This window comes from Lontra canadensis, unplaced genomic scaffold, assembly GCF_010015895.1.
Source record: "Lontra canadensis isolate GAN:19392208 unplaced genomic scaffold, GSC_riverotter_1.0 scaffold16, whole genome shotgun sequence".
Lineage (NCBI taxonomy): Eukaryota > Metazoa > Chordata > Mammalia > Carnivora > Mustelidae > Lontra > Lontra canadensis.
The window spans coordinates 8233804-8257708 of NW_022631010.1; the positions used below are offsets into that span (position 1 = coordinate 8233804).

At 41.2% G+C, this 23905-nt stretch overlaps 2 protein-coding genes across 5 annotated transcripts; both read right to left on the reverse strand.

Annotated features, from left to right (window-relative positions):
- Window positions 1–2216: 2216 nt before the first annotated feature.
- Window positions 2217–14529, reverse strand: TMEM230 (transmembrane protein 230). 3 transcript variants are annotated; one of them, XM_032859136.1, is made up of 4 exons: window positions 14391–14529; window positions 11897–12017; window positions 10457–10579; window positions 2217–3303 (listed from the first exon to the last, which is right to left on the reverse strand). In XM_032859136.1, exons 2-4 carry the CDS (start codon window positions 11993–11995, stop codon window positions 3163–3165), a joined length of 363 nt encoding a protein of 120 aa, XP_032715027.1. In that variant the 5' UTR covers window positions 11996–12017; window positions 14391–14529; the 3' UTR covers window positions 2217–3162. The 3 variants fall into 3 exon arrangements, with proteins under 3 accessions (XP_032715027.1, XP_032715026.1, XP_032715024.1); XM_032859135.1 differs by lacking the exon at window positions 14391–14529 and adding an exon at window positions 11454–11532 and having other exon boundaries at window positions 11897–12004; XM_032859133.1 differs by lacking the exon at window positions 14391–14529 and adding an exon at window positions 11436–11532 and having other exon boundaries at window positions 11897–12004.
- Window positions 14530–15030: 501 nt separating this feature from the next.
- PCNA (proliferating cell nuclear antigen) lies at window positions 15031–21357 on the reverse strand. Of its 2 annotated transcripts, XM_032859131.1 has the most exons (6): window positions 20961–21354; window positions 20014–20111; window positions 19786–19853; window positions 18877–19071; window positions 16391–16514; window positions 15031–16307 (listed from the first exon to the last, which is right to left on the reverse strand). In XM_032859131.1, the coding sequence occupies exons 1-6, from the start codon at window positions 21179–21181 to the stop codon at window positions 16228–16230; spliced, it is 786 nt and encodes a 261-aa protein (XP_032715022.1). In that variant the 5' UTR covers window positions 21182–21354; the 3' UTR covers window positions 15031–16227. The 2 variants fall into 2 exon arrangements, with proteins under 2 accessions (XP_032715022.1, XP_032715023.1); XM_032859132.1 differs by lacking the exon at window positions 18877–19071 and having other exon boundaries at window positions 20961–21357.
- Between the last annotated feature and the right edge of the window lie 2548 nt (window positions 21358–23905).

The window sequence follows — 23905 nt, forward strand, 5'->3', positions numbered from 1 at the left end:
AAATGTACTTTCAACTTTGGCTCTTCATTTAAGAAACTGAAGTGCCCACAAACACTGTGCTAGACTTTGTGGGACTCTGAGTGAGACACTCTTGCCCTTAATGAAAACAACTAGCGGGTTGGGCACACAAGTAACTGTGGTGACCTGGAGAATTCTGCTCAAAGCTGCTTTACTACCTTGTTTCAGTTGGTTGTAGCCTCTCAGGAAGGAAGAAAAATCTAGCGATTTTTCAAGAAAATCCCCAAATCAAAACATGAACCTTTCTATTTTGAAAAACAAAATGCAGGCCAACATGTGTCCACTAGTGTACAACCTCTGCTCCTCACTGACCATGCTCAGTTTTTCCGGTTATGTCCTTAGCACCTCACAAAACCTGGCAGGAAGGAACATGCACACTGACCAGGCGAAACTTATCTATCTCCATCACAGAAGAACAGCTGATGCAACCGGGGAGGATTTTTAGCCTCAGAAATGACAAGGGGCCCGAGAGTTGTTGCACAAATAAGAAAATCTTTATGGGCGCCTGAGTGGCTCAGTCGTTAATCATCTGCCTTCTGCTCAGGTCATGACCCCAGCGTCCTGGAATCGATCCTGGGATGGAGGCCCACACTGGGTTCCCTACTCGGCAAGAAGTCTGCCTCTCTCCCCCACTCCCCCTGCTTGTGTTCTCTCTTTCTCTGTGTCTCGCTCTGTCAAATAAATAAATAAGATCTTAAAAAAAAAAAAAAAAGAAAAGAAAATCTTTATAAAGCTAGAGCATATGGTTCAGCCAACATTGTGGGGGACAGGGGTAGGGAGGAGGCTGCTTTTAGGTAAAATATACATTTGACAATTGACTTGGGTCCTCACTACTGTCTATGGCTCTGTCCACCTATACCCCTTCTTCACTTGCCTGGCCCTTAAAGGCATTTGGACTTTCATACTTGGTAAGGGGAATTCAGGCTTTGCCCTGAGTCCCAAATGTCCAACCTATTACCTAAGAATACTATCCAACTTGGTGTTTTTTTCTAAGGATTAAAATGAAACAGTAAGGAATAAAAGTGCTTGGTACATTTGGCAAAGGTTCAAGAAACATTCACCATTGTTTAGATTTCGATGTTTTCTAAAAAGGACCAAGATACACACTTACTGTCAATGCAAAGTTACAGGGAGTCTGTAAACAATACTTGAGAGGTACCTGGGTGACTGAGTTGGTTAAACATCTGACTCCTGACTTTGGCTCAGGTTGTCATCTTGGGGTCATGGGATTGAGCCCTGCTCAAGCTCCACAAGTCTGCTTCCCCTCTCCCCCATCCTTGCTCGTTCTCTTTCAAATAAATGAAATCTTAAAAAAAAAAAAAAAGGACCAAATTATTTGGTTTGGCCAAAACCTTCTGGTCTGACCTTTGCTTTACAAACAGTTCCCATGAGGGAAGCCTGGGTGGCTCAGCTGGTTAAGCCACTGCCTTTGGCTCAGGTCATGATCATGGAGTCCCAGGATCAACAAGACCCAGGATTGAGGCCAGCATCAGGCTCCCGGCTCAGCAGGGAGTCTGCTTCTTCCTCTGACCCTTCCCTCTCTTGTGCTTTCTCACTCTCTCAAATAAATAAATCAATCTTTAAAAACAAAACAAAACAGGTCCCAGTATAAAGTTTTATCGATCTCTTTACAACTCCAGTGTCAAGGCCCAGGAGCTTCAATTAGAATACTGGCCTAGCCACACTCCTCTCCCATTACCAAATGCACCTAACTTCAGAGGTTGCTTCACATCACACCCCTCTGTCCCTCATTCCCCGAGTGCTGATTTTTTCCCCCATATGCACTCACTCTGTGGGTAGTATCATCCAGGTTTTAGATATTGTCCCAACAATGACTCCCTAATTTCTATCCCTGGCCTAAATTATCTCCTGAACTCCAGATCCACAGTTTGCAATTGCCTACTAAACAGTTTCATGTGGATGTAGAGTACGCATCTATAATTTACCACATCCAAAAGTGAACTCACCTCCCCCAATAAACTTGTTCTACCCACAGCCCTCCAAATCTCAGTTGATGGCCCTTCCAGGCTTCTAGTTGCCCATGTCCATAAGCTCAAAGTAAGAGGATGACTGAAAAGCAGTCTGACCCACAAGGCCCATTCGCTAAAAAAGAAGGTGGTCCTGGGTACTGGGATCAAAGATATCATATAATCATTAACATGTTTTCTGAAATATACTTGAAATTAACTCACTGTAAGTCTAGGTTTAGATTTTGACATTTTAATTTCTTTTGAATATGTCACTTTGTGCAAGCTAGGAACCAGAATCAAACCACGGCAGTCTAGTCCATCTAGGGATCCAGGCTGAGTCTTGCAATCTTCAGCAGAATGACATCATAATGCAAGATGCTAACAACAGGTTTATAATCTCTAAATAACAACCACTTATCTATATTTTTTTCCTTAGGAAACAGCCAAAATCCAGTCCTTAAAGGCATGATATACAGAACATCTTGATCTACAAAGAACAGAATAACCCATATTTTATGCTGGCCAGCTTACTGGTGGCTGACCAAGGACTGGTGAACAGAGGGGTGTTTACCTTCTAGGAACTTGCTCTGAGACTTAAAAAAGTCCTGGCTGCTGTTAATAAGAAAGCAAGTAAAAAATATTACAGATGCACCTACACTGACATTTGATTTGCCAAGGTCTTCCACTAGAACACAAAGTGAGAGATGAGTGTAGGGGTAAGCTACTTAGATGTTTTCAAAATAAATTACTAGTAACATGAAATTTGACATATTAAATTCTTCCATTTGCTACCAGAACTGACAATGAGGACTATTTAAAAGAAATGCTGAACTCTAACAAGGGTGGCAGCAGTAACATTCTGCACTACACAAGAACCTCCTACTTTCCCACATCATTAACATTGCTACTCTTCCAAGATACATATTCGTGTGGAAAAACTTATCAGCTTTTGCCAGAGCCAGGAGATGAAAAATAGAGCATGTCCTAATTAGTTAATTTGTAATTGTAAGCTCAGTTGACATCTTGAGGATGGACCCGTAAAATCTGGCCATTCTTTTGTTTAACATCTGCAAACTGCAGAATGCCTTAGCCCTTTGCCAGTTTCCGCTCAGTATCTTAAAGCTGGTCTCAGTCCCATCTGTGACTCTTCTCCTCAGGGTTGAGGGTGGGTTAGCTAGTCATCAAAATCTGGAATGTCATCGTAGGAGTAACCCCGGTAGCCTTTGGATGCATAGTAGGCGATGCGCAGGTGGTAAAATCCTGGCAGGAACACCAGGATGCCAATGATCAGGACAGGAACGGCCCGGTCTGCCCCCTAGTGGCAGAAGGAGGCAAACACATTAGTACCATACAAACGATCACTTAAAATAAAACAAAGCCATAGGTTCAACCCATACATCAGTATTTTATACTCTTCAGAGCATTTCCTTTGGGTAGTATGCTACTAAGGGAACAGGTTTACATCTCTTTTCCTCCTTATTATAAAATGCAGAAAAACTACAAAGCACTAAAAATTATAAATAAATTGTCCATCTGCATCCACAGATATTTCCTTTATTTACTTCTGTTCTCCATTCTAGTTTCTAGTTGTGAACACACCACACCCTGTGCCTTGTTTTAGTCTCTTAATATAACAAGTAATTGCCAAAGTCTTATGAGAAGTTCTGCACTGGGGGTGGGAGACAGGCAAAATGGGTGAAGACAGTCAGAAGGTACAAATTTCCATTCACAAAATAAGTTCTGGAGATGCAGTGTACAGCATGCTGATTATAGCTAAAAACACTGTATTGTGTACTATTAGCAAGTTGCTGAGAGTAGATCTTAAAAGTTCTCATCACAAGGAATAAAACTAACTATGTGTGGTGATGGATGCTAACTAGACTTATTGTGACCATTTCCCAATATATACTATATTGAATCATGTTGTACACCTGAAACTAAGACATTATGTCAACTAATGGTGTCTACCATTCCACTGTAATGGATGCACCACAATTTTACTTAACCATGCCCCACCGACTGTTGGATACTTTAGTTGTCTCTCACTTTTTGTAACTGTACAGGATAACACAATAAACTTCTTTTTCTTAGCCTTTCAGATTCTTTCTTTAGTGTATATTCCCATAATCATAATTCACAGGTCAAAGAGGAAGAAATGGTGTTTAGAGTAGGGCTTCAACTATTTGGGGAGTTCTAGGAGGGAAGGGACTTTTGTTCATCCCTAGATCACCACCTGTACCCAATATATAAATAAATATATTAAATGAATGAATCCACTCTTATAAAATTGCTCTGCCTTATTTTTAGGTATAGTTTTAAATGTTTATACAGTTAAGCTTATTCTCCTTTTCCTCTGTGATTTTTTCCCATTAATTTTTTTTTCTTTTTATTAACATATATGTGTTACTTGCTTCAGGGGTACAGGTCTGTGAATCATCAGGCTTACACAAATCACAGCATTCACCATAGCACATACCCTCCCCAATGTCCATAACCCAGTCACACTATCCCTTCCCCCAACCCCCCAGAAACCCTCAGTTTGTTTCCTGAGATTAAGAGTCTCTTATGGTTTGTCTCCCTCCCTGGTCCCTTTTTGTTTCATTTTTTTCCCCTCCCTACCCCCCCCCACAACCCTCCCACTCTCCCTTTCAAATTCCTTGTATCAGAAAGATCACATGGTAATTGTCTTTCTCTGATTGACTTATTTCACTTAGCATAATAACCTCTAGTTCCATCCATGTTGTTGCAAATGGCAGGATTTCATTATTTTTTAAAAATAAATTATTTATTTTTTTAATTAACATATAATGTATTATTAGCCCCAGGGGGATTTTGCAGTTTTTGATGGCTGCATAGTATTCCACTGTATATCTATACCACATCTTCTTTACCCATTTATCTGTTGATGGACATCTAGGTTCTTTCCATCGTTTGGCTGTTGTGGACGTTGCTGCTATAAACATTTGGGTGCATGTGCCCTTCAGATCACTACATTTGTATCTTTAGGGCAAATACCCAGTAGTGTGATTGCTGAGTCATAGGGTAGCTCTATTTTCAACTTTTTGAGGAAGCTCCATACTGTTTTCCAGAGTGGCTGCACCAGCTTGCATTCCCACCAACAGTGTAGGAGGGTTCCCCTTTCTCCACATCCTCGCCAACAACTATCATTTCCTGATTTGTTAATTTTAGCCATTCTGACTGGTGTGAGGTGGTATCTCACTGTGGTTCTGATTTGTATTTCCTTGATGCCGAGTGATGTTGAGCACTTTTTCATGTCTCTGTCGGCCATTTGGATGTCTTCTTTGCAGAAATGTCTGTTCATGCTTCTGCCCATTTCTTGACTGGAGTATCTGTTCTTCAGGTGTTGAGTTTGATAGTTCTTTTTTTTTTTTTTTTTGAGTTTGATAGTTCTTTATAGATTTTGGATACTAGCCCTTTATCTGATAAGTCATTTTTCCCATTAATTTTAAGTCTTCCCTCAACTAAGGATTTAAACCCAGTCTAAAAATCTTTTTTTTTTTTTAATTTATTTATTTGTCAGAGAGAGCAGGCACTTGCGCACAACCAGGCGGAGTGACAGGCAGAGGGAGAAGCAGGCTTCCTGGTGAGCAAGGAGCCCAATGTGGGACTCAATTCCAGGACCGTGGGATCATGACCTGAGCCGAAGGCAGATACTTAACCAAGCCACCCAACCATCCCTAAAAATCTCCTTTTAACACGGCTAGTTACGCAATGTATATTGGTAGATTATCTACTCCATATAATTTTGATTGCGCTGTTCAAATAGAAATAGGAGTATTTACCTCATATAAGACAGTAAAAACTAAGTGAGGTAATATGTGTAAAGCAAGCAGCCTCAGCTGACACACAATGACTCAATAAATCCCAGCTTAAAACCAAGGAAAGAAAAACACAAAACAAAACAAGGAAAGAGAACTTGAAGGGGCTCTCTCAGCCTAAAGATGGGACTACGTGAACATCAGAAACAATAGCAGTCTACAACTCTCACAACTGACATACTTGGTGCTATTTCTGTTATCTTATTTTACATTTTCTACTTTCCTTCTTCTTTTTTTCTTTTGCAAGATATTGACTGTACATCCTTAGTGGGGTTAAAGAACTGCAAAGGAAATTTATAGTGCATTTAGCCTTCCTATACTTAGCATTAACACTCACGTTGGTATCTTTTTTTTTTAAAGACGTTATTTATTTTTATTTGTCAGAAAGACAGAGAGAGACAGAGAGTGAGCACAAGGAGCAGCAGGCAAAGGGAGCTGAACCAGGAGCCCGATGTGGGACTCAATCCCAGGACCCTGGGATCATAACCTGAATCAAAGGCAGCTGCTTAACTGACTGAGTTAACTTAACTGAGCCATGCAGGCATCCCTGTTATCTTATTTTTTTCAAGATTTATTCATTTGAGAGAGAGAGAGAGAAAAAGAGAGCGCACACGTGTGTGCACACATGAGCAAGTTGGGGATGGGGTGGAGCAGAGAGGGACAAGTAGACTCCACAATGAGCATGGAGCCCAACATGGGGCTCAATCTCACAAGTCTGAGATCATGACCTAAGCTGAAACCAAGAGTCAGAGGCTTAATGGACTGAGCCACCCAGGTACTCCCCGCAATATTATTTTAAAGCTATTATACGTATAACATTGAATAAGGCAAATAAGTAATGACATCACTACCATAGGGTAGATATACCCATACAATATCAAAGAAATTAAGCTCTAATTAAATTAACTCTAATCTTAAATTTGCACTGAAAACTGTTTTCTAAAAGATACCTATTTCTTGGGGTGCCTAGGTGGCTCAGTGGGTTAAAGCCTCTGCTTTCGGCTCAGGTCATGATGTCAGAGTCCTGGGATCGAGCCCCACATCGGGCTCTCTGCTCAGCAGGGAGCCTGCTTCCCTTCCCCTCTCTCTGCCTGCCTCTTTGCCTACTTGTGATCTCTGTCAAATAAATAAATAAAATCTTAAAAAAAAAAAAAAGATACCTATTTCTTGATTCCATTGCTTTTGAAAAGGTCTAGAAACAATCAAAACTGAAGCATGAGCACCACTAATGCCCAGTCTGTGATCTCTCTAAATGTACTTCCTATACAGAAACCAAGGCTCTTCGGAGAAATGGTTGTTTACAAGTTAGGAGACAGGAAATATATAGCTGGGCCTGGGATAACTTGCTGTGCCAGAAAGCAAGAAAGCTATCAAAGGCTACGTAGGCCATGTTTAAAAGAAAGAAGTAACATGAAGGAATCCTACTGACCAAACATGGAACAATTTAGATGCTAAAAAGAATATGGACGCCTGGGTGGCTCAGTTGGTTAAGCAGCTGCCTTCAGCTCAGGTCATGATCCCAACGTCCTGGTATCGAGTCCCGCATCGGGCTCCTTGCTCTGCAGGGAGCCTGCTTCTCCCTCTGCCTCTGCCTGCCATTCTGTCTGCCTGTGCTTGCTCTCTCTCCCTCTCTCTCTGACAAATAAATAAAATCTTAAAAAAAAAAAAAAAAAAAAGAATATGGGCGGGACGCCTGGGTGGCTCAGTTGGTTAAGCGGCTGCCTTCGGCTCAGGTCATGATCCCAGCGTCCTGGGATCGAGTCCCACATCGGGCTCCTTGCTCAGCGGGGAGCCTGCTTCTCCCTCTGCCTCTGCCTACCACTCTGTCTGCCTGTGCTCATGCTCTCTCTCTCTCTAACAAATAAATAAATAAAATCTTAAAAAAAAAAAAAAAAGAGAGAATATGGGGGACACTTGTGCGGCTCAGTTGGCTAAGCATCCAACTCTTGATCTCAGGGTTTTGAGTTCAAGCCCCGCACTGGGTTCCACACTGGGTGTGGAGTCTACTTTAAAAAAAAAAAAAAAAAAAAAAAAAAAAAAAAAATGGGGGGGGAGATAATTAAAAAAAAAAAAAAAAAAAAAAAAAAAAAAAGAATATGGACTGTGATTGATTGAAACACAAATATGTAAAAGAAAAAATAGGAGTTTATACTGATACCATTCTCTGACTACCTTTTGCGGTTTTGAGGTTGCTAGGTGTATTTTTATAAAAGTTGTGAAGCAGAAAAACATTTTTCCTACCTTCACTATACGCATTATATTTTGGGGTAAACAGATGGTAGATTTGAGAAAGACCTTTACAGCAGAATTTCAGCTAATGAACGCAGAAAATGACAGAACTGCATTCACTAGTATAAATGGTAATGGGGAAATTTATAATAAATGAATTAGGCTGAAGGCACTTAAACCCAGCACTCTACCTTAGTATTAACTAAAAGCAGAATAACCATTATGTGCCTCCTAATATAATACTACAATTTGGTTCTCAAATTGTGGTTGATGGACCACCAGCATTACCTGGGAACTTGTTAGAAATGCAGATTCTCACAACCCACCTACAGAACTGGAATCTCTGAGAATGGAACTAAGGAATCTGTGTGTTAACAAGTCTGCCAGATGATTCGGATGAACATTAAAGTTTCAGAACCAACCTGCCATAGCAAATACACAGGACTTCCCATGAAATATACTTTCTAAAACAAAACTAACCTGAATCTAAGCAAGTCTCTAAATCTAACAAAAATATGAAGATCAAAGATATTAATACAGCACCTGTAAACTTATATAAAAACTGTTACAGATGCATACTGAAGATGCACACTTGAGAATACCAGCAAAATAGAGGCGCCTGCGTGACTCAGTCGGTTAAGCATCAGTCTCTTGATTTCATCAGCTCAGGGCTGTGAGATTGGGCTCCACGCTGGCTGTGGAGCCGGCTTAGGATTCTCATTCTTTCTCTCTCCCTCTCCCTCTGCCCTCCACCCCACCACCGCTCCTATGCGCCCTCTCTCTCTCAAAATAAAAAAGAATACCAGCAAAATATAAATCTGGTATTTGGTTTCCTACATAGGAAAAAAAAGTTGGGGGAATACATGAAGCAAAATGTTTATAACTGTTGATGAATGGGAGACACACAGGGGTTTAATACATTATTTCATTTACTTCTGTTTTTGAAGTATCTGTAATAAAAAGTGAAAAAAAACTCCAAACCAATCTTATTAGTGATTCTCTTAACATCTTTATCCTTACTTATAAAGCAGTCTTTTATAAACCATACAAGGTAAAATGATATTTGCTGCATGTGGATCTCACCTCCACTCTCAATATTTGTAATTAACAGAGTCCTCTGGGACTGATACTGCATACTGCAACGAAAGTTAACTGAATGGGGCACCTAGGTGGCTCAGTGGGTTAAAGCCTCTGCTTTCAGCTCAGGTCGTGATCCCAGGGTCCTGGGATCGGGCCCCACATCAGGCTCTCTGCTCGGCAAGGAGCCTGCTTCCACCTCTCTCTCTCTCTGCCTGCCTCTCTGCCTACTTGTGATCTCTGTCAAATAAATAAATAAAATCTTTTTTTTTTTTTTAAGATTTTATTTATTTATTTGACAGAGTGAGAGATCACAAGTAGAGAGGCAGGCAGAGAGAGAGAGAGAGGGAAGCAGGCTCCCTGCTGAGCAAAGAGCCCCCATGCGGGACTCGATCCCAAGACCCTGGGATCATGACCTGAGCCGAAGGCAGCGGCTTAACCCACTGAGCCACCCAGGTGCCCCTAAATAAATAAAATCTTAAAAAAAAAAAAAAAAAGAAAGTTAACTGAAGGCACAGTCCCGAAGTTAGATGTTCAAAGATTGCACCAAGTAAGCATCTGGTGACCACATAATAATTTTAAGTAGATAAGGACCAATGGCAAATCAGATTCACTTCTTAAAAACCATATGCAGCCATTTTATTGCTACAATGCTACTATTCTCAATTTTTATAATGTCCACAGTTTTTCAGATGTTGGCTGTGTTCCCTCTGCAGGACAATATGACCATGACTTGTGATCATTATTAGTTCAGATCAACTTGGGCACTATTAGCACATGTATATAGCCCAAGAAAAAGAACCACCAAACACCCCTTTAGGTAATAAAGATAACATTCTGAAGCTCAACAAGAACACCAACCAAACCTAATGTAGTAAGGATCAGACTCAAGAGTCACAAGTCCTGGCATAGTCAGTGGCCCCAGACCTATACAAGCCTCGCTGCTTCTCCCTACACCTAGAATGTCTGTGGCACTGCAAAATTATAATAACACATTCTACTCTGGGTACAGCCTTTATCAATCAGAAATCCTCAATGCTAGGCTCACCTTTGCTGTTCCAAACTGTGACAGTGGGAAGACTGCTTGACATCTCAGAAGGAAAATGTCCCCCCCACCCCCCCCACACACCCCTCATAGAAACTGGGACAAGCATGTTGTTGCTCAAAAAAAGAAACGTATGTTTTGTTACCAGAGAAGAAATTTTTAAGAAAACTCTCTTCTTCTTTCTGCTGGAAACTCCTGTACTAGATATGAATATAAAATAGAGCCCAGACTCACACTTTAAGGATTTCATGCACATTCCCACAAACACTTCAGCTTACCCCTTTGCTGATATAGCCAGCCAGCAGGAGGGAGCCTATGATTATGAGAAAGGCCCCAATCAAAAACAGCACTGTCGCAAGCGCAATGGCCTTATATGGGATCTTAGGAGGACTCTTCTTAAACTGGAAGAAAAACAAACAAAAGACATAGCATTATGAAAATACCAGGACTGAAACACTTTAAAGCAAGGAGGATAATAAGAACCAATGTGGTTAGTTTGTGTGTCTTGAAGGAAGTCCTACTACCCACTAGAGCTCTGGGAAAGAAAGGCAAGGGACAAACAGGAGGTGAAGCTCTCATTACTGCTCTAATAGCCACTCGGAGGAGTCCCAGCAGAATGTTACTCTTTCTACTTCTAATTTTATTCCATATACCATTCACCATAAGAAAATATTTTCTTACAAAAACAGAAGATACTTTATGGTCATTCATTGATTAGATATTAGATACTTATTAAGTGCCTGGCACATGGAAGGCTGTACTAATCTCTAGGGATTCAAGAGGAACATTGTGATCTGGAGAAGTAAAGAAAACAAGTGACTTCTGGCATTCAAAGTTAAGTGAGCATACAGTCAAAGGTTTTAGAAACCTTTTTCTAAAGCATTAGTTGCCCACCCCAGGGATCAAGTAACCTGACTTGTTAATAAGTTCCATTCAAAGTTAAGATTCAGACACAAGCTTTCTGAGGTTTGCCTCATTTCTGTATCTGACCTAATGGGCTGGAAGCTTCTCAGATGTGCTTTCAAAAAACAAAACTTCTCTCCTTCAAGTATGGGTCCGAAGAGTGCAGAGAGTCATTGATTTGTTTATATTTAAAGGGATGGGTTCCTGCCTCTTCCTCCTTGGCCCTGGTTCCACCTAAACTATTCCAAGGGAAAGTGGGCAGAAGGAGATATGCTACACCATTAAGTATTTTATAAATAACGAATCAGGGTAGGATACAAACTTAACAAATATTAAATATTCTGTTTTACTTACTGTTTGCCAAAAGAATACCTTTAATAAATTGGATCTCATGACATCAGGAAAGAAGGAAGATTCCCACAATCTGTTGGCTTTAGCAGTTAGTTTCTCCCTTAAAAGATGAACTGGCTTTGACTAAAGTGTAAATGAACCAATGACACAGTCCTTAAAAGAAATTCTACTTAACAAAACACAATCTGAGTATTTTCCAGAAAAACTAAATAAAATTTGTAACTACTGGGCTTTGGCGTTACAACTAAAAATTCTTAGAAATGAACAATGTTTATATTGGTTTGAAACTGCTCTACCAAGGCCCCTCCTTCTGCAAACTATGGCTAAAAGGGTCTCAGAGGTAAGTGTCCTTCTTGCTGCTTCTTCTAATCCCCAGAGACAGCAAAACCTCCACCTAGAAAGTCTTCCTGCTAACTCAACAGAAACGGAGCCAGCCAGTCTCATTAATTCCCTTCCGCATTTACCTGAAGGTCAATGTAGCCATCATCTGTGCTGGAGAGCCTTGAGTATTTCACTTTACTACTGGGGATTCCAGTAGCCAGGTTGGTACGAGACGGCATCATAACACACTGACACAGCTACAGTCTGAAGACAAAGAAAACTGTCATTATATGCCACTGACCACAGTATGTTACATATATTAGAATTTGGGCTGAGATGTCATACTAAGCAGCTGGCAATTCACGCCCCACTGCACTTAAAATCTGATATTCCTTTGACAAAGTGAAAACATTCTCCTTATGTACCTTCTCTGGCTTGTCCTGGTAGAATGAAAGTCAAGACACTGACCAAGAAACAAAACTCATGTTTATCTTCTCACCAATATTCCTGTGCCTCCTAATTTTTCCAAACCCTCCACACAGAGCAGGTGGAAGAGTGGTGACTTAAATCCAAGTCTGACACCAAAGTCCACATTTTCAGTCATCTGCTATAGTACTGCCTAGCCCCTGGCCCTGCTTCAGGAAAAAGCAAGAGGCGCATAAGCTCAAATGATTCTTACTTGCCAGGGAGGGAGAATGGGTGGGATATGGAATACACTCACATTAAGCATTTTGTTGATTCCCCCTAATGGGTATCATTCTTTTATTTATTTTTATTTTTAAATTTAATTTTATTTAATTTTTAAAAGATTTTATTTATTTATTTGTCAGAGGGAGAGGGCACAAGCAGGGGAAGCAGCAGGCAGAGGAAGAAGCAGGCTCCCCACTGAGCAAGGAGCCCCATGTGGGATTTGATCCTAAGATCCTGAGATCACCACCAAAGCCCAGCAGAAGGCCGACACTTAACTGACTGAGGCACCCAGGCGTCCGGTATCATTCTTTTTTTTTTTTTTTTTTTAAGATTTTATTTATTTATTTGACAGACAGAGATCACAAGTAGACGGAGAGGCAGATAGAGAGAGAGAGAGGAGGAAGCAGGCTCCCTGCTGAGCAGAGAGCCCGATGCGGGACTCGATCCCAGGACCCTGAGATCATGACCTGAGCCGAAGGCAGTGGCTTAACCCACTGAGCCACCCAGGCGCCCCGGTATCATTCCTCTAATGCAAAAAAATCTGCAGAGCCTCCAGTAAATTTGGCTATCAGCACTATCACTACTGGTAATCAGCACTGTACCAGTGCCAATTTGTCTGCCTCTCTGCCCCACCCCAAGCACTGAAAGTAGTGATTTCATTTTCCAGATTACTTCTATATCATCCTAAAAAAGATTAAAAATAAAAACAAAACTTGTTTTTTTGTGCAAAATATTCAAAATCAACTTCAGTAATGAAATCATGGCTATTTTGTCACTAGTTTAAGAGGTAGTAGATAAGATAAAAAAACAATGACATTTAAGTCAGAAAACATTTGTATTTTGATACAATAGATAAATCTATTTTGACTGTGAAGCTATTTCTAAAGGTGACATGGATCTGTAAAGAGAAAAAGGGCACCATTAAAAAAAACAATCCAGAAACCATAAAGACTTTGCCTTCCTCTGGTATGACACTTCGTAAACAACCATCATTATAATAATGTTGGTTAATAATTACCCACACTTAGATACCAGGTACTAGTCAAAGTGCTTTCTATATACTTTAACCCAATTATTAATGAGCTGTTTTAAGTGGCCAAGAGTTAACCTAAAATACTATGTATAATAAAAATGCTAAAATAACTAGCAATATGATGGAATTGGTGCTAAATGTGAATGTCCCTTTTTAGCAATTATATAACAGTGCAGAAATCAAGTACTGGATCCAGTATGCTAATTTATATGCTTTTCTGAAGTTAGCTCAAACTGCATCGAATACTAGGTTTTTAAGTGTTGCGATCCCGATTACATGATAACCTAAATTAATTCTACAAAATTTAAAGGCCGAACTACCGGTATGTGGGGGTTTGAGGGCATTTAATCACTTCTGATTTGTATCTTCTTTTAAAAAAAAAGTTTACGGACTCTGCTTTACCTATTCACACACCCGCATCAAAATAAAAAAGCGAAGGGTGTGAGGGAGAAGGGCGACGAATGCTTACTGGTAGCAAAGAGTAAGAATTCTGCAAGAGGAAGGAAAAACGTAAACCGAGGTTTTCAGAGTACCATTCAAGTTCCCCAAAGAATTTTTTTTTTTTTTTTTAAACCGGTTCCACCGCAACTCTCAAACTCCCCGAGCACGCCGGGACTGCAAGGCTTTAAAAGCATCAGTAAAACACTTAGCGCAATGCCTAGCATTATGCGCCTCCACACACACTATCTTCCTGCCCGTCTCCAGACCTAGCCAGGAAGACAAATAAAAACAGACGCGAATTTAGACGGAAACAAACAAAACCGGTTTCTGGGAAGAGGCCAGCGGTGGCCCAGGCTGGTGAACGCTCCACACCCAGGACGCGAAGCTAGATTTCGGCAGGGAGCGCAGTCTCGGCCCCGCCGGGCGCCTGAGTGGGGCGCTTCTGTTCCCGCCCCGCCGAACACACGCCTTACCGGAGCGCCGCGCCAGGCCGCCCGCGTGCCGACAGCTCGCTCACGGTTGGCAGCAGAAGCGCCTGAGGCCTCATGGCCCGCCTCACCTAACCGCCACCCCTCAGCCGCCCCGCTTGACACCGGAAGTGGCCCGCCGAACGGCGGCGTACCGGAAGTGGCGTCACCGGGAGCGACGTCTCTCAGTCGCCTTTCCGGAACTTGTTTTCGCCTTGCGCTAGTGGTAGCTAGTGGTAGCGTACTTCGGACGGTATCGGCGGCGGGAGTCGCTGCGGCCTGGGTTTGTTGCCAGGCACCTCCACTGGGTTGTGAAGGTGTCAAGGGTGACCGCTCCCGGAGTCCCAGTCAGAATCCGGGTGAACCGGCTACTTGTTTCTTTCCCTGATCCTCCGGGCAGTGATGGAAGCTGAGTGGCACCCACGGGAGACAGAAGCCGACAGTGAACCTGCGGATGACTGGAGCTGGCAGGTCTCCTATTCAGTGCCTACGGCTGTAGGCCTTCTCCTGGGCGCGCCGCGGTCTGCATCAATACCCCACCACTACTCGCATGGACCCACATTCTTGTGTTTCAGTTTCCCGCTCCTCCACATAAGGCCTGGACCAAGTAAGAAGCCCGCCCACAAGGGACATTTTGCAGCACATGAAGCTTTGTAAATGTCAGATTTATTAAAGTATAATTTACATACAATAAAGTACAATTGGATGAATTTGACAAGTGTATACAGTCTTGGAACCATCACCCGTCTATATTAAAGTTACATCATTCCCAAAACTTCCATCAGGCCCCTTTGCAGCCAATATCCTTCCCTGCCCCCAAGCACACAGAAGGTAATTACTAGTTACCTACTGGGTATAGTGGGTTATACCTCTAGTAACCAGAACTCAGTTCAGGTACTACAACAAAGGAACCAGTCGTTTAAACCACCAAGCACAGAATACACCAGGAATAAAGGACTTTAATAAAGCGATTCTCAGTATGTGCTATGCCAGTTTGACACAATTAGTAGGAACATTTAAACAGTCTGTTTCACAACTGCTAGGATTAAGTCCCAAAAAAGGCTACTTATACTAGAAAAATTATTTTTGCACAAACATATTGCTTGGCCCCTATCACAGATCTACTAAATCTTTCAAGATTCTTTTAAAAGGCTCCCTAGGCTAAGACACTGCCCTGTAACAGTGCTAGTCTTTTAAAGCCCACACAGCTTTGGGTACATAAAGCTGGAAAAAAAAGTGTTTTTGCTAACAAAATTGACAAAATAACAAAATATATAGGTCTACTCTCCTGTTTATTTCTTGAACTCAAGTTAGAAGAATACCAAAATAAGTTTGACAAGTGAATCCCCAAAAATACCTTGTCACCTACTGTAGTTGGAATACTTTTTATTGCTCTATCAAATGTATTTTTATCAGGCTGCTCTAGACTGGAAAAATAAGCACATTTACATGAAATGGTAGCTTGAACTGAATTCCCCAGGATACTTGCAACAGTCATGGTCCAAATGAAGGCACTGTCTTGTTATGTTTGAAATTCAAAAAACTTTTATTTAAATTGAAAAAAATTCTCAAAACTGCATTTAGAATCAAAACCCTTTTGTTATGAATACACAAGTATTTTTAGGTAAGGCAGAAATATTTCTAGGTTAACAAGACCAAATTTGACTTTGGATTTTATTCTTTAAACAAATTGTAAAGAGTGAAGGAAAAAATAGGTTATTTACAGAAAATATCTACATATGTACTCAAGAGGTACAAATTTGGTGACGAACTTAGTACATGCTGGCATCTCAGAAGCAGTTCTTAAAAAGCTTAACTTTATTTTCTTGGATTTTAAGAACACCTAAGATCCTTCTTCATCCTCGATCTTGGGAGCCAAATAGTACTTTAAATGTCCCATGTCGGCAATTTTATACTCTACAACTGAAAGAAGACAGGAACACAATTATTGAGAAGTACCACATATACCATCTACAAAACAAGATTCAACAAACCGATTATCTTACCAAGGGGTACATCTGCAGACATACTGAGTGTTACTGTAGGAGAGAGCGGAGTGGCTTTTGTAAAGAAGTTCAGGTATCTCAGTGCAAAAGTTAGCTGAACTGGCTCATTCATCTCTATAGTAACCTGAGAGAAAACAGAAAGATTAATCATATTGAAAAACATCAAGAAAATGCAGTCCATTAGTTCAGAATATATTTCTAAAGATTTGTTTATTATTGGGGCACCTGGGTGGCTCAGTGGGTTAAGCCTCTGCCTTCAGCTCGGGTCATGATCTCAGGGTCCTAGGATCGAGCCCCCATCTGGCTCGCTGCTCAGCAGGGAGTCTGCTTCCCCCTCCCTCTCAGCCTGCCTCTCTGCCTACTTGTGATCTCTCTCAAATAAATACCTTAAAAAAAAAAAAAAGATTTATTTATTAGACAGAGCATAGGTACAAGCAAGAGCGTGAGTGTGGGGAGAGGCAGAGGCAGAGATTCCAGGCTGAGTGCTGAGCCCAAGCAGGGCTTGTTCCAGGAGCTCATGATCTGAGCTGAAACCAAGAGTCAGATGCTTAACTGACTGAGCCACCCAGGCACCCCTAGAATCTATCTTTAAAAACAAAACAAAAAAACCCTTATTGGGTTACTTTGGAGAATGATATGAAACTAATTTTGAGAACTGGTAAATAAAGCAAAAGAATCAAGTATTTAGTCTGTCTTTCCCACATGAACTGTAGCTCAGGTAAACAAAATTATGTGGTAAGAGAAAACTTCTTTATGGGAATGTTTCTAATAAATAAATCAGCTAATAAAAGGAGGAATGAAATGTATTAATACAACTCTAAGGACCTAATGATTCTAAACAATTATTATGGCTGCTAAGAAAATGTAGACACCTCATACCTAACAAGGGGTATACATACAAGCATCTGTAAAGTATTATTATCTCACTCCCAAAACAAAGAAAACACTGAATATCAAGCCTCTAGCGCTGTAGCTACCAGTTTATAGGAAATATAGGTTAAAGAAGAATATTAATTGACATAAGGGATACAACAGGCAAAATCCAGATTTCAGGAAAACTCAGTGACAAAGGACTTGCCTCAACAAATTGTAATGGAGAGGGGGGATAAAGAAATTGAATGGAAAACCAATGGATTAAAAGAATTTGAGGGCCTATCAGTGAACTACAGTATACAGAGCTTATTAAAATCTTGATTCAAAAAACTTCTGAAATAACCAAGGAAACAGGAAAACACTGAAAAATTCCTTAATACCAAATAATGTCATAAACGCTCACATTTCAGACACAAAAATACTTATAGAGGAACTAATCTGAGATTTTAAAAAAAAAAAAAAAATCCAGAATGGCAGGAAGTTACCATGTAATTTAGCAGAGATAATACAGAATTAGCCCCTGAATTTTTGCTAGTAATATTTTTAAGTCTTCATTTAAACTGAGGGTTGACTACTCATGCAAGGAACTAGAGTATCTAATAATTACTATAAACATAAAATGTCACACACTATGGTAAGCACTTTGAATGTTACCACATTTTTTTTTTTTTAAAGATTTTATTTATTTATTTGACAGACAGAGATCACAAGTAGATGGAGAGTCAGGCAGAGAGAGAGAGGGAAGCAAGCAGGCTTCTTGCTGAGCAGAGAGCCCGATGCGGGACTCGATCCCAGGACCCTGAGATCATGACCTGAGCTGAAGGCAGCGGCTTAACCCACTGAGCCACCCAGGCGCCCCGAATGTTACCACATTTAAGCCTAATAATCCTATGAAGTTAGAACCTTAAATTGTCCTTCGTTTACAGAATTAACTGATGTTTTTTCAAAGGCTAGTAAGGCTTTAAAAAAAAATACAATTACAAAATATTTGTTTATAAATACTCTTCTAAAAAAAAAAGCACTTGATTTTCTAGGAAAACCTTAATTTAAGGATGTTTAGTAATTAGTGTGTTCTTTGTCCCTAAATGGAGGTTCTCTAGGCCCCCTACTGGGCCTACATTGTTGAAACTTAAATATAAAGATTACATAAGAGCTCCTAAAAGGTTAATTTTTACCTCCAACTAGATCCTCTGTTGAGTTGCAATTACCTTGCTATGGACTGAATGTCTGTGTTCCCAAAAAGTTCATGTTAAAACCAAATCCCCAAGTGATGGTACCTGGAGATAGAGCCTTTGGGAGGTGCTTAGTGCTAGTACCCTTCTAAAAGAGACCCAAGAGCTCCTCTGACCCTTCTATTGGGAGAGAAGCCCACTGTCTGTGAACCAAGAAGCAGGTCCTCACCAGACACTGAATCTGCCAGCTTTCCAGCCTCTACAACTGTCAGAAATAAATTTCAGTTGTTTATAAGTCATTGTCTACAGTATTTTGCTATAGTAGCCTGAAGAGACTAAGGCACAATCTAATGTTAAGAAGGGTTACCATTCTCAAAAAAAGAAGAAGAAGAAGGGTTACCATACTCTTCAGAGTATTTTGTTAGTTAAGAAACTACTTACAGCTTCCTCCTCCTTATCGACATTACTTGTTTGTGACAACTTAATATTTCCATTTCCTAGTTCTCCACTTGCAGAAAATTTTACTCCATCTTTTGCACAGGAAATTACAACAGCATCTCCAATATGACTGAGATCTCGGCATATACGTGCAAATTCACCAGAAGGCATCTTTACTACACAGCTATACTCTTGTTCCTAATAAAATGAAATAAAATAAAAGTTCATCTGCTGGAAATTAAAAATTCTCCTTTTCTGAAGACTCTGCATTTGACAAAAATTCAGAATTTAAGATTTCCTGATTACTTTGAAATATCACTCATTGTGTAATTTCATAACATACTCTAAACCTCGAAAAGCAAATATAGATTTAAAACAAGTATGTCATAATAATTATACTTAGAAAACTAAAATAAGAGTTTAAACCTTTAATGATAAATGCACTATTCAAGGAAAAGAGCCTTCCCCAATCACCCTCCAGGGCTAAATTGAGAGGACATTAGGGCATGGCATACAAATGATGATGTGTATGCAAACAGGCCCAACTGCTTACCAAAACAAAACAAGAAAACAAGATACTAAGGATTTTAAATATCTTAACTCTCCTTTTATGTTGACAAACCCAACCTTAATGAATTTCTGCTAACACAGCCTTAAAGTCTACTCTTGGGAGGAAAAAAAAGCATGGAGGTTAATGCTAACATACATTTGGCAGCAATCAATTCAACCAGATTCAACTTAGAGTACTGTAGTTTAATGAAATTACAAATAGTCTAAATACTAAATCCCTACTTTGGAACATGTACAGCAGATATACAGAAGTTCCATTAGGAATTGGGCTTTAAACTGTATTATTAACACTTTCTTATGTAACTATCATGCCCTGTGTACAGTACAAACTTTGATACTCACTGGAATTCCAAGTTGTTCAACATCTAAATCCATTAATTTCATTTCATAGTCTGAAACCTTTTCTTGATCTACCAAAAGAAAGCAGATTGAAGAAAAGCATTTAAGTTTATAACTATGATGTTAAGTTCTACAATCATCACAAACATTTTCTTAAATTTCTCACAACTTTGAGAGACACACTGCATTTAAATTTCCCCTAGTATAACTTAGTTGAAGGGTATGACTTACTTGGAGCTTCAAATACTAGGGCCAGGGTGTCCGCATTATCTTCAGCCCTTAGTGTAATGATGTCCTCATTGCCAGCGCATTTCAGTATTTTGGACATGCTAGAATACAGAAGACACAGGATTTAAAATCCACACAATGTTCTCAAGATCGATGTCTGACTCAAAAGAAGGAGTTGCTATTTTTACCAGGGGTGTCGGAGGAACTGGGTATGTTAGGTAAACTGATATGGCCATTTTGTAATGCAATTTAGCAGTATTTATATTTTAGCAAGCACACTCCTTATCACGAGCAGTTTCACTTCTGGATATCAACAAAAGAGCAGTATTTTACGACCTGCAAGTCCCTTTGGTGGGTGAAGCCAATTATTCGGTTGTGACGATCACGAAAAATGATGGAAGATACCCATTTAAACACACTGCATGTAGTCGGCTAAAGTATTTCTCACAAACCTTGAGATTTAAACATGTTTATGTCCTAGACAAGTAGTAATCAAACTTTGAAAGCCCCTGCCCTGGAGAAATTTGAAGTCATGACCTCAGGGTGCTCACTGCAACTTTATAATAAAAGACCAGAATCGACCGACTGTCCGTCCCCAGGTAGGGTGACAGAACTGGTCAATCAGGCCAAAGGTCTCTCGTCCAAGGCCGCCGGCACTTAATGCCTCAAGAGCTGTGCAACTGTCTTCTTGGCATTTCGATGAAGCCCGTCATTTTCCCGCCACCACCCGCTTTGTGACTTTGGCGCGGAAAGAGCCGGTTCGCGCGGCTGCCAGCGCGGGCTTTCCGAACCGCGCGCTCCGCTAGGTCCCGCCCCTCGGCGTCGCAGGCCAATGAAATGGCGCGGGTCGCCTGTGCCAGCCAATGAGGGCTTAGCTCGCCGGCGCTCCCGCCAAGAGCCGGAGGCGGGGGTGCACGAAAAGCCCGGCTCTCCGCCACCCTGGGGCTCACCTGGTGAGGTTCACACCCATGGCCAAGTTGCGGTCGCAGCGGTACGTGTCGAAGCCCTCGGAGCGCAGGGTGAGCTGCACCAGGGAGACGTGGGAGGAATCCATGCTCTGCAGGTTGACGCCGCTCGAGCTTATGTCCCAGCAGGCCTCATTGATGAGATCCTTCAGCGCCTCCAGCACTTTCTTCAGGATGGAGCCCTGGACCAGGCGCGCCTCGAACATGGTGGCAGAGTCACAACGACGCAGCTACAGGCGGAGATAAAGAGGAAGTTGTTCCCGGCTTGGGCGTCACAGGGTAAGAGCGAGCCGGCGAACGCACGAACTCACGTCTGAGAGCCAGGACGATCACAACCAGCTCGAGGCGCCTGCGACGGTTTAATAGCGCCGCGTCTGCGAGCGCGCGCTCTCCGCCTCTGCGCCGCGTGTGGATACGTCACCACGCTGCCCCGCCCATTGCCTGTCGGAGAGACTCTAGGGCCAATAGTGGCCCTGATCTGCATGTAGCCCGCCCTCCCTGAACATCCATTGGAGGGTTGGACGCAGGAGCGGGGCAGGAGCGTGGCGCCTCCGCTTTCTTTTTTGCCTTGTTCTGCGAACCCCGACGCTAAAACAAGTCTAGGCTTGTGAAGGCCTGACAGGGGTTCTGGGTCTTAGAGTTTTGTGCTGCCTGCTCAACATCCCTCTTCAGGAATATCAAGAAAGTGAAAATAAAGCGCAAATCCAACCTAACAGGAGGAAGACTGCCTTGCAGCCTGAGTACAGCTGTTTTAAATGTGCGTTTTATTTTTGCTGTTACGGAAGTGATGTGCTCCTAAAAGTCAAACGGTGTGCAGTTACGATTAGAAAATTATCATGCCCCTTCCTCGCCCGCACGCACCCCAAGCTCTTGTTACTTACTGTAGACAACCTTCTAAGCATTTTTTTCTCTACAAATACATGTAAAAGAAAAAATGAGTTCATACCAGAAACACTTCTACAATGTACTTAATAAGCTTATGTTTAATTTTATGTCACATACCACCTCTATATCATCACTTCTTAAAACGATGGAATAGTATCCTATGCATGTAGCCAAACTTACCAATTTCTTGTAATTACAAACACCTTTGGGTACTTAGTTGATTTTTGTGACATCGACTCCTTGCAGTGGCATACCCATTAAAGTTTTGACAAATGTTACTAAATTGACCGCTGAAAGATTGCAGTTTGCCTCAGCCTGTGGACATGCTCATTTCGCCATATTTTCCTAGCTATAGATACTAGCAATTTAAAAAAAAATTTATTAACATAGAATGTATTATTAGTTTCAGGAGTACAGGTCTGTGATTCTTCAATCTTACACAATTCACAGTTCTCGCCATAGCATATATCCTCCCCAATGTCCATCACCCTGCCACCTAATCCCTCCCATGCCTCTCCCCTCCAACAACCCTCAGTTTGTTATTTGCTGAGACCAAGAGTCCCTTAAGGTTTTCTTCCTGTCTGGTTTCATCTTGTGTCATTTTTCTGTCCTTTCCCCTATGCAATCTTGTTTTAAAACCTATGCTTATTTGTGTGAAAATTCCAATTTGCACATTAAAATATTGTTACAGGGGGCACCTGGGTTGTTGGTTAAGCATCTGCCTTCCCCTGGGGTCCTGGAATGGAGCTCCACAGGCAGGCTTTATTTAGCTCAGCAGGGAGTCGCTTCTATCTCTCCTCCATTTTCCCCTCCCCCTGCTCATGATCTCTCTCTAAAATAAATAAATAAAATCTTTAAAAAAAATGATTACAGGGGTATAAGTGGCTGCCTTCAGCTCAGGTCATGATCTCAGGGTCCTGGGATGGAGTCTAGCACCGGCTCCCAGCTCCCTCTGCGTCTCACTTGTGCTCTCTCTCTCTCTCTCTCTCACATAAATAAAAATTGTTACAGGTTGGATATCTTTTATATATATATATATTTTAAAAGATTTTTTAATTTATTTATTCGACAGGAGATCACAAGTAGGCAGAGAAGCAGGCAGAGAGAGGAGGAAGCAGGTTCCCTGCTGAGCAGAGAGCCCAATTTGGGGCTTGACCCCAGGACCCTGGGATCATGACCTGAGCTGAAGGCAGAGGCTTTAACCCACTGAGCCGCCCAGGTGCCCCCTTTCATGTGTATTTTTTTTAAGATTCTTGACCATTGTATATTTTTATCTTTTCCCTTAAACTCTTTTTCCTATTGATTGCAAGGAGCACTTTATATATTAAGCATTTCTCTATTACATATATTTCCCCCCCCCCATTTTGCTATTTTTCTTTTACTTTGGTTATAGCATTTCCCTTTAATTGTGTTTGCTATCTTATCTTGGTCTGTAGAATTAGTTTTTCTACGGTGTATCTCGATATAGATTTAGTTTTATTTATGCTGTCCAGGGAGTTTAGTTTCCCAAATCAGAAGATTTATGTATTGTATCAAGTCTAGAATATTCTCAATTATTAGTTTCAAATGTTGCCTTTCCCTACTCTAGTCTCTCCCTCTGGCAATTCAAATGGATGAATGTATTTAACTGAAAATAAGATAACTTTACGGTAAGATACACCATTGTTTTATGTAGCACAAGAAAAGAAATGTTGAACCATCACACAATGCTATATCATTTAGAATTTCTACTTTTTTTTTTTTAAGATTTTATTTATTTATTTGAGAGAAGTGAGAGAGAGAGAGAGCATGCACAAGCAGATAAAGGGCAGAGGGAGAAACAGACTCCCTGTGGAGCAGGGAGCCGGATATGGGGCTTGATCCTGGGACTCCAGGATAATGACCTGAGCTGAAGGCAGAGGCTTAACCAACTGAATGACCCAGATGCCCCTAGAATTTCCACTTTGTAATTATCGAAAGAACTTTTAGATTAGGGCCCCTGGCTGGCTCAGTGGGTTAAAGCTTCTGCCTTCGGCTCAGGTCATGATCCCAGGGTCCTGGGATCG